Source organism: Dipteris shenzhenensis, chromosome 19, assembly GCF_047967505.1.
Source record: "Dipteris shenzhenensis isolate YYH24624 ecotype China chromosome 19, Dip_SZ_1.0, whole genome shotgun sequence".
Taxonomy (NCBI): domain Eukaryota; kingdom Viridiplantae; phylum Streptophyta; class Polypodiopsida; order Gleicheniales; family Dipteridaceae; genus Dipteris; species Dipteris shenzhenensis.
The window spans coordinates 32,956,113-32,966,819 of NC_141614.1; the positions used below are offsets into that span (position 1 = coordinate 32,956,113).

At 48.6% G+C, this 10,707-nt stretch overlaps 1 protein-coding gene across 1 annotated transcript; it reads right to left on the minus strand.

The window, feature by feature from the left end:
* Window positions 1-1,261: 1,261 nt before the first annotated feature.
* On the minus strand, window positions 1,262-4,606 carry LOC147890365 (putative oxidoreductase At4g09670). The gene is made up of 3 exons (XM_087390272.1): window positions 4,586-4,606; window positions 4,080-4,487; window positions 1,262-1,997 (listed from the first exon to the last, which is right to left on the minus strand). Exons 1-3 carry the CDS (start codon window positions 4,604-4,606, stop codon window positions 1,377-1,379), a joined length of 1,050 nt encoding a protein of 349 aa, XP_087246398.1. The 3' UTR covers window positions 1,262-1,376.
* Between the last annotated feature and the right edge of the window lie 6,101 nt (window positions 4,607-10,707).

The following is a 10,707-nucleotide window of genomic DNA, read 5'->3' on the forward strand; positions in this document are numbered from 1 at the left end:
TGAGGCTTTGAGGAAGTAGCTAGGTTGAAGAAGTTTGCATGCAACAATAGATAGACATGAGCATTTTCATTTATCCAAAATTGACAGATTTTAGGTTAAGGGTGGTTGGTGGATGAGGGCATTGTTCAAGGATGAGACCATCATGAACACTTCTGTTTCTAGTCACTTTCATAGTGTGCGGTTGTTCGGTTGTTTGTCTTGCTTGAGATGGTTAATCACAAAGTCCTCCATTAAACTTAATGCTAGCCTACCAAAGAATGACATTCTGTGTGGAATAAACAAAACATGGAAAGATGCGCAGAGTGATCTCTCATTGTGAGAGAATTGTAACATGTACTACAACCCAGGTGGCCTGTTAGATGAATGTTATAAACACTTAGAGTTACTCAAGGAGATTCATGTGATATGATCAAAGAAGGCATGTTATTAAGGTGAGATGGCAAATGAGGCAAATGCTAGTTGGGGTAAAATTGGTTCCAAAGAAGCCAAATAGGCTTAAGATGAGGGATTGGTATTTACGAGGTGTTACATAAATCTATGGCCTCAAATCAAGAGTCGATTATGGTAGGATTGACTTGGATACATGGACTGAATTATATGAGATTACATTCTCAAGGTATTATATGACATTTGGTTTGGAGAAGTCTTTGGGAATGGTGAGAACTTCATTTGTCACTGCATCCTCCATAGCTATGTGGAAGGAGATTTTTGCTGAGTTCAACTAGGTAGGTGTATCCGTTTGGTTACAGCCCAGTTATTGAGGTGATTAGGTGGATTTGAAAGAACATCAATGTTGTAGAGCAGAAAATAATTTAGGGTAATGTTTTGCCCTTTTATAACTTTAGTTTAACTTATTGTACCAAAGGCTGGTAAACAAGCTAATTAATTAGAGAAGCAAATTCTTACCTAGAAGCCTGTAACTACTGATTTACTTTTTTGACACTCACATATGATTATTTTTAGTCTATATATGTGTGTATACATGTATGTATGTATGTATGTAGATACAATGTTTATGCTTAAGGAAATCCATGATACTCTCTCTCTCTCTCTCTCTCTCTCTTTTGGCACTCACATATGATTATTTTTCGTCTATATATGTGTGTAGATACAATGTTTATGCTTAAGGAAATCCATGATACTCTCTCTCTCTCTCTCTCTCTCTCTCTCTCTCTTTGACTCAATCATTTCCAATTCTTTTGGGATCAACTTGGGTAGGAGGGCACTCATGCATGTACACATCTATAAATGGATAGTGAAGCTCTTGATAATTTACAGAAATGACAAAGTGTCCACTGCAACACCAGATGCGTTCGCATTTATTGCTCATTGTTTGCTTGTTACAGTCCAATACACACTGCAGTGTTGACAATTTCTTACCCTTCCAGTTTGACAGCTGTATATCCTGTCTCGATGGATAATTTAACAGCGTTGAGCAACTGCTGTGTTTTCTTGGCAATCATGAAATATGGAGAATCTATGGTTTTAGTGCCGTCCTTGATTCCCTTCACAAGGAAGGAAAAGTTTTGAATCATTAGGCATTCTTGAGGTAGGCTTGTGTGGGCTTGATGAGTAATAATGTTAACATTCCAGCTCGTGTCTAAAGGTCCAAACTGTGCATTCGTACGAATCTTGAACTGTGCTACAAATTCTTCAAAGGGTACGACAAAGTCGTCCACCTCAAGGGTACCTTTAGTCCCCTGTAATACTAATGACATTGCCATACTTTCCAAGAATGAGCAATGGAAAGTCGCTGTTCGTCCACCGTTCCACAAGAGACAAGCACCACAGGCCATTATTACTCCTCCTCCATTAAACCTTGCCCCAGGAAGGGCAGTGACACTCACTGGAAGCTCATAAGCAGTTGCCCAGAGAAAAGCTCGAGCACAATACCAACCCAGATCACCAAGTGCTCCAAGTGCATCGAGCTCAGGTTGCACACGTATGTCCTCCGTGAAAAATGATGGAGGCATTGAAATACTAAAGGTGGAATGAATCTGGAACCATAGAAGCAGGAAAGCATTATAGACTTATAACAGTACCATTTCTACCAATCACACCCCCCCCCCCGGCGCGCCGCCCACACACCCCTTCCTAGACCACCCCAGAAACACATACGCCAGTGCAAATCGTTCTCCATGAATCATTCTGTTTAGGTATGTTATGTCAGACAATCCGCTTGACCTACAAGCAATTTCTGCTAAGGTCTGGAAGTACCCAGCTAGCCTAACTTCGGAGAAAGAAAGCCCCAGGTTGATATGAACAGTGATTAACATCAATATTTTGCTGGTATGGGTAGCCATTTATGTTGTATGAGAAGCCATCATAAAGATATGAGCAGCTAAACATGAGCATCCATTAACAGTAAGTGCTAGGCAAAAGGTATGGGCATCCATTTATGTTGTATGAGAAGCCATCATAAAGGTATGAGCAGTCAAACATGAGCATCCATTAACAGTAAGTGCTAGGCAAATTTAATGCGCGTGGCAAATCAGCCACCAAAATCAACATTGACGATGTCCACCTACAGGGACCTTATCTTCTATATGCATTGCAGTTTAGACAAAAAAACACATGAAATATTGAGGAAAAAGAGATTAACTCTTCTTGTGTGGATATTTTGTACTACTGTATGGACAGTTGTCTTGTTTATTGCAGTCCAGCAAGTCAAGGACTTGGATAATTCCAAACAATCCCAAAGAAAGCAAGGATGATGTAGCTATAGCAGATATGGGCTGAGATGTGGACACTTGAAAACTAGATCACCTGTCTGTTAATAAGCACTCAAGAAAAAGAAAGAAGGCAATCAACTATTATAAATGAAAAATATGTGTGGATTGTTAAGTCTTGGGTTCCATGCATGTTACACCTCAGATTCATCTCAAGTTCATACAGCCCAGAGCCTTGATTTTCTCGTTGCAATCGATGAACATGCATCTCAGAGCTTCATCATCAAGATTCTGAAAATCCTGGTACAAACAAGCTATGAGGGTGGAGCTGTTGGAAAGGTCACCTCCCCATCTGTAAGCCCCCCATATGAGGAGAGCATGGGGGGGGTGAACCTAGGGTTTGAGAGACTGACACACGAGCAGCAGCATGGCGGCCATGTGGGCAAGAATCAAAGAGATGGAAGGTACCCGGAGCTAGGATGGATCTGCAGCAGCAAAAGGCGAAGCAGTAGCCAGCACAAGGGACCCAGAATAAGAGGTGATCACATGGCGCTGACATCTGCAGGGTGTACAGCTCTGTACGGCACTGAAGAAGGGCCTGGCAGAGGTGCAATTATGGCGGGATGTGCAGGCGCAGATGTGGAGCAGGTTTTGGGCCTGTTTGGAGGCCCTGGTTTAGGGCTCGAGAGTGGGCACCCAGGTGGGCAGGAGCAGCAGCAAGGAGGGCTGCAAGGGACTGACCCTGGGAGGGCATATTTATAGCCCATATGGGACAGCCAGGAAGGCCTGCATACAAGCGAATGCACAGAATGCATATCGACCCTGCAACTATTAAAGAGGATGTTTACAGTAGCCTGGGGTTTGGTTCTATGTACATGAAAGAGTCAAAAAGATACAAGACAAGACAACAAACTAATAGGCCTAATAGGTTAAGTGAGAAGGCAAATCAAACTCAAACTAACCCTAGACTAGCCCTTTGAATAGAGCTAACTGCCACAAACCTCAGGGTGAAAATAGAAGTAAAATCATAGTGTATCAATCCCCCAAAATAAATTTTAAGTCAAGCAAATAAAGAATTATTAAAATAACCTTCCTCCACAATTTCAGCATGACACGCTGAGCCGGCATCCTGAGGTTGCAGCCATGACATGTGGCATGACACATGGCAGCCCATGAAGGGGCATAGGGCACATGGCAGCCTGTGGGGACATGTGGGGGACCATGCTTGAACTGTGGCACCACTCGTCACTACAAAAACTCCAGCCCCCATGCAGCATGCAACCCACCAAATTCCAAGGGGGGCCAGCACAGCATGCCAAAATGGGAGCTGGCCCCTACCCACATCTATAAAGAAATACTCTGCCCCCCTTCATTTGCATACATTTTTCTCACCCCTTTGCTGGTGCATACTCTCCTCCAGCCTCCTATAACAGTGCTTCTCCATGCAGCTCTGCCAAGCAACAGCTCTACTCCACACAGCTGAGCAACAGCCATCCTCCGCACAGCTCTGCAGCAGAGCTTCTCTATAGCCCATTCTCCACGCAGCTCTGCAGAGTCCTCCTTGGAGCAGGCCTTTCCCCATGCAGTCCTACAGCAGCTCCTCCTTGAAGAATCCCTTTTTCCCATGCAGTCCTGCAGCAGCAGCTCTTTCTCCATGAAGTTCTGCAGCAGCACTTCCACAACAGCAGCAACTTCTCTTCTTGCAGCAGCATCTCCTTCTACATCAGCTCCTCCTGCTACAGCCCCTTTCTTTGCAGAAACTCCTCCTACAGTAGCTCTTCTCCTACAGCAGCTCTCCTGCACTAGCCCTCCTTCAAGCTGTTTTCTCACACAGTCCTGCAGCAGAACACTCCCTATGCAATCCTACTCTCTCCCATCATATACCCAAATTTGAGGCAAATCTGTAGCAGATTTACTTTGTTTCCTGAATCATACATAGCTGATGTTGCATAAGAGAGCTAGATATGCTAAATCAGAACCTTGTTTTCAAAGCATTGGCTAAGTGTTCCTTCTGTGGAAACACTGGTAATTGTGCAGGCATCTTCCCTCACGATTGGAGAGCCCTGGGAGCCTTGAGCAACCTCACTATGCTACGTTGTGAGACATTGTTTATGTATATAGGCTTACTGCTCACCTTGAACTTCAATTTCAAGTCTTGAACATAGCTCCGGCTACAGTCTAAGTCCTTTCTAGTTTGATCTCAAGTTTGGAAGGTGTTGATAAGATTCACTTCAACAATTTGGTCTTGTATCTCATTCTAATAAAGAGCCTGGATAAAGGGGTGGGGCCCATCTTGGCCCCTATCATGTGTTAATCTTTTCTCAAGCAATATTGTGTATTTCAGCTTCTATCTTTTCAGACCTGTCATCCTGCTTCAACATGTATCCACTTGCTTGGTACTATTTCTTTTTGTTTTTCAATAGTATGCTTATTAAGAAATGAAATGTTTTCCTACTGTTCAGTTACGGACCAATGGGGACTAGGTCTAGCATTTGAGGGTGGACCCCCTTGCTTGGGGTTATGGGCATTAGTGACCCACAAGAGTGATGGCCTCTCTTTGAGAGGGACATCTAGAAACCACACCCCACTTGAGTACCCAAACATGGGACCAATCAAATGCACAGATTGCATACCGACCTAGGAACCACTTGGCGACCACAATTTGGCCTTCCACTTCCACATGGATCTAATTACAACTATTGATATCCCGATTCCCAATATAGTCTCATAAAACATACAAGGACAGCTCAAATCTCCATTCTCACATGATAGAAGCTATTGTGTTTGGAAAGAGGCTGATAAAATACCACATTGGCCTCTGCTAAACTTGGGGAAAGGGGTATTCATTGAGGATGTCATTTAACATTGTTTTCTTTCTCTTTTGTTTATTTGACGATTTTAGTAAGCACTGGGTTTGCCCAAGAGACTCCGCGGGTCTTTAGAAACCCAGTATAGCTGCTTATGCTTGGGCACTGATGACGACATAAGTGTTGCTTTGCTTGCTAAGTATGTCTTCCTTTTGTTTTTCATAAAAGTTTTTTTTTACCTCCTCTTTTATTTTCTGTGTAGATTTTTGGTCTTTAGAACAACAAAAAATCTAAATTTGTATGATTGGACATATTCTAGTCTTACAAAGGTATCATTTAACATTGCAAAACAGGGGTTATACCCAAAAAAAACACCATATGAGAAATTACACTAACTATTTGAATAGACAATAGGTCAGACATTGAAAAGTAATTACTGCAGAACACTATTCAATTAAGCCTTCAAGGTTGCTGCAGTTTACCAAGGACGTCCCAGCAAGATTTGATAGGATTTTTTGGGGAGATCCAAGATTGTGAATTGAAGGGAAAAGCGGACTCCAGCGATCTTTGTGGACACGCCATTCACTACTCCCAAGGGTTTAGCCCGTGAATCATCGGCAAGGCGTATGTTGAAATTAGCCTTTTGCATTGGTGGGAGACCCCATTCTTCGTAGAGCTCCTTTGATAGGACATTGACACCTGCTCCACCATCCACTATGGCGTGGACTTCATTAATGCCTTGTGGATCAAAGGCACAGTAATGTTGCGTATGTCATCTCTCTCACCCATCCGCACAGGGATATCTTCAATGTCGTTCATAGGTGGAGGGGGATTTGCAAGTTCAACCCATCCTTTGAAACTCTCCCAGAGATTGGGACAATTCCGTAAGAGGATTCCGATGGGAATTGACACAGGGCAACTGAGGATGCTAGAGAGTGCGGCTCCTTCAAGTTGACGTGGCGGTACATTCTGTTGTGGAGTCTGTTGTTGGAACAAAGGCTCGAGTACCGTATCAATACTTTGTGGAGCCAAGTCATGGATTGGGTCTTGAGCCTGTTTCTGAGCCTCAAATTGAGCTTGTTCATTTTGGACCCATTGCTGAAGTACCTGAAAACGAGCCTTCTCCACCTCTGCATTCGGGTATGGAGCTTCTTTTGTTTGAGGCTCGGGAGTTGATGTGGATGAGCTCGGCTGCTCATTGCTTGGCGGAGATGGAGGCACTTGTGCTTTCTTTTTCAGAAGTCGCTCCGGTTGGATCGGAATGATAGGGTCCTTCGTAGCCGCTTTCTGTTGGCGTGTAATTACATTGATAGGTTGTGACCTTAGGCTTGCCGGACCCAAACTTTGATGGTCCACCCCAATGATGCCGATGGGGACGTCAGGCTTAACCTCTGTTTGTTCTGGGACCTTATTTTTCATGGGACAATCCATACAAGCATGTCCTATGCCACAATCTCTGCAGAGTGGTTGGAAAGTGGCTGGGCTACCGCGATGAGGGCACTCTGCGATTCTATGATTTTCTCCACAACCATAACACTTGATTGGTGCTCGAAATGTGTTGGGTCGCACTTGATTTGCATAGACTGGTATTAGACCCTCTGCACCTTCTACATAGTACACTGGGTACTCTGCTTCATACTCAAATAGTGAGTCTACTTCTTCGGCTTGCAATTGATGTATTGGAACTGCCTGAGGAGCTGGATTTGCTGCTCTTGGATACGGTCGTGGATTCGGATTCCTGAGTAGTTGGGGGGCTTGTGTCCGAACGGGAACAGGATTGAGTCTCGGAGCTGGGGGCGCTTGTGCAAGTGCCGGTTGCCTGTAGACTGGCATGGGAGCCGCTTGGTATTGTGGTGGTCGAGGCGGATTGTTGCGCATGTTGAAGATGCAACTGGTCTCATCATGGCCGCTGACGACACAGATATGGCACCACAACCGTGGCGGTGGATTTGCTTGTGCAGTGAGCCTTGCTCTTAGGACTGGGCATTCATTTGCTGTATGATTTGCCAAGCAGTGTGGACACCAGACATTTTCTCGCCGTGGGTATGTTTGAGTTGGCGGCTGAGACAAGTGGAGTTTTTGATCCATGGCCTGTATCATATCTTCTTTCAGCTTCAAGGTCATGGCCTCGAGGCGATCTTCATTGGATGTTTCGGCAGTGTCCTTTGATTTACCTTTTTTCGAGCGCTTATCTCGTGTATTGGATCTGGCATCATCACTGCTAGTGTCTGAATCTGTCATGCCATCTTCGATGTCAATGGCTGCCGCATGAGCAGCACTGAATGTTTCATAGCTACTTATCTTTTTCATATCCTTGCGGATTTTCTTTCTTAGACCTGCTATGAACCATGCCGTGAGGTACTTTGCATCGGGGCGCGGGTCACATTTGGCGATCAATCTCTTCATCTTTCCCAGGTATGTGCGTACATCTTCCCTCCGGCCTTGTTCGATCTTGCTGAGTTGGAGAGCGGGGTCATCTTGTAGCCTCTCCGTTTGAAAGCGACGTTTGAATTCAGTTTGAAGTAGGTCCCATGTGGCACGTTCTTCCACAAGAAGGTCGAGGTACCATTCCGACGCCTCATCAGTTAAGGCCATTGGAAACCAAGCCACCTTAGTTTCATGGGATTGATCACCACCTGCTCGACATGCGGCATCAAAATGTTGGAGGAAGCGAGCAGGGTCTCCCCTACCATTATATTTGGGAAGTTCCAGTTTTCCCAAGGGGCGTCGGCCGTGATTGTTGTGATTTCGTCGATTGAAGAAGTTGTCAGCCTCGGCATCGAGCTCGATGTCCCCATCATGCTCAGGACGACGGCCAGCCATGTTGGGGCGTGGAGGAGTTAAAGGAAGTTGTTGAACCTCAGGGGGGGATTCGGGGTAGAGGATTGGCGGGGGTGGTTGTTGCAGTGGAGTTAGTTGCGGATTGGGCGAGCGTTGGAGTCGAAGTCGTTGGCCGGAACGTAACTGCATGCAGATGGTGCGTGATTGGCTAAGGGGATCGCTACCCCAAGGGCGGGCGTGGAGGTGTTGTCGTTAGGAGAGTTAGAGTGATGTTAGTTTGTGTAGGGACCGTCGTGTTAATAATGTGCCTAGGATTGTCCTACGTGTGTAGGGAAATGTGCCGGTGCAGACGGATCGTTAATCGGAGGTCGCGGCGTGAAAATACGAGTGAATTAATGCAAAATGAGGCCCACACGGGGGCGCGAACGAACGTGTGCTAGGGATGCCGAAATGGTGTGCAATGGGCTGGAAAAATACCCCGTAACGTGGTGTTTCCGTGTGTGAAATCTGGGTTCAAACGGGGTTCAATTTGGGTCCCAAACGGATGAGTTTCGAGGGGTTAAAGGAGAGCTAAATTTGGCGTTTGGGGGGGTCCTAATGGTGGTGTGAATGGACTTTAGGTCCAACCAAGGGGTTGAAACTAAGTGACTCTAGTTAGACTAACTAACCTAGATCCTCCCAGTTACTGTAACTGGGAGGTTTAACTAACTATAGTTAGATACTAACTTGAAGAGTTAGTCTAACCTAACTGGGGGTTAACCAAACTACCCTAACCTCAGTTACTACTAACCTAACCTACGTCAACTAATCTAACCGAGGTTAACTAACCAGTCTAGGGTTAACTAACCTAACCGAACTGTAGTTAGGACTAACTAACCTAAGGTTAATCGACTAACCTAACCTAACCTAGGTTAACCACTAACCTAACTACAGTTAGCAACTAACCGGAGGTTAGTTTAGGTTAGGTTTAGTTTTTTTTTTTTTTTTTTTTTTTGGGCTGTGGGGGTTGCCCGACGGCGGCGCTGCTGAGGGGGGCTGGCGCGCGGGGGGTGTGAGGGGGGTGTGGAGGGGAGTGGCGGGGGAGGGGGAGGGAGTCGCGCAGGGGGTGTGAGGGGGGTGTGGAGGGGAGAGCGCAGGGGGAGGGGGAGGGGGTCGCGCAGGGGGTGTGAGGGGGGGTGCGAAGGGGAGAGCGCAGGGGGTGGGGGAGGGGGGAGCGCAGGGGGTGTGAGGGGGGTGCGAAGGGGAGAGCGCAGGGGGTGGGGGAGGGGGGAGCGCAGGGCTTGTGAGGGGTGTGCGAGGGGGTGGCGGGTGGGAGCGGGGGCGGCGCGGGGTGGGAGGGGTGTGCGAGGGGGTGGCGGGGGTGGCGTGGGGTCGCCGCCGCAGGGCGGCGGGTGGGGAGCGGGGGCGGCGGGCGGGGGGCGCCGCCGCCGGGCGGGGAGCGGCGAACGGGGAGGGCGGGGGGCGGGGGGCGGCGGCCGGGGTGGAGGGGCGCGGGTGGCGGCGCTGTGCGCCGTCGGGTTGCGGGCGGGGGCGGCGCTGTGCGCCGCCGGGTTCTGTGGGCGGGGGCGGCGCTGCGTTCGCCGCCGGGGGGTGGGGGGTCGCAGGGGGTGGACAGAGGAGAGAGGGGGATGGGGGGACGAGGGGGGTAAGGGGGAGAGAGGGGGATGGGGGAACGAGAGGAGGAGGGAGGGGGATGGGGGGACGAGGGGGGTAAGGGGGAGAGAGGGGGATGGGGGAACGAGAGGAGGAGGGGGGTGAGGGGGATGGGGGAACGAGAGGGGGAGGGGGGGTGAGGGGGATGGGGGAACGAGAGGGGGAGGGGGGGTGAGGGGGGTAAGGGGGAACGAGAGGGGGAGGGGGGTGAGGGGGGTAAGGGGGAACGAGAGGGGGAGGGGGGGTGAGGGGGATGGGGGAACGAGAGGCGGATGGGGGAACGAGAGGAGGTGGTGGTGGAGATGAAGGGGGAGGGGGGAGAGGGAGGTGGTGGTGGAGATGAAGGGGGAGGGGGGAGAGGGAGGTGGTGGTGGAGGTGAAGGGGGAGGGGGGAGAGGGAGGTGGTGGTGGAGATGAAGGGGGAGGGGGGAGAGGGAGGTGGTGGTGGAGGTGAAGGGGGAGGGGGGAGAGGGAGGTGGTGGTGGAGGTGAAGGGGGAGGGGGGGAGGGGGGAGGTGGTGGGGGGGGAGGGATAAAAGAGCAACAACAACAAAAAACTGAAAGACGGAAATTGAAAAGCAAGGCGAAGTTGTTACCTGACGCTCTCCAAGTCTTTCTCGATAGAACGGGATTGTCGCGCAACAATGGACGGTGGGTGGAAGGCTAGGTCATCGCTGCGAGAAGGGCTCGATGTCACTTACATGGCGAGGAAAGGAGTAAGGGGGCGGTCGATGGAGAGGGAGGAGTGTCTTGCGTGGGGCTCGGAAGGAGGAAGAGAATGGAGGCAAAAGTGAAAGA

Bases quoted from the DNA above. Each gene is read 5' to 3' on its own strand.
- LOC147890365 (XM_087390272.1), bottom strand. From the start codon at position 4,606: ATGTATGATTCAGGAAACAAA. The intron at 4,488-4,585 runs GTAAATCTGCTA...GTGAGAAAACAG, and splicing joins TGTATGATTCAGGAAACAAA to CTTGAAGGAGGGCTAGTGCA. The intron at 1,998-4,079 runs GTATGCACCAGC...CTATGGTTCCAG, and splicing joins TTATAGGAGGCTGGAGGAGA to ATTCATTCCACCTTTAGTAT.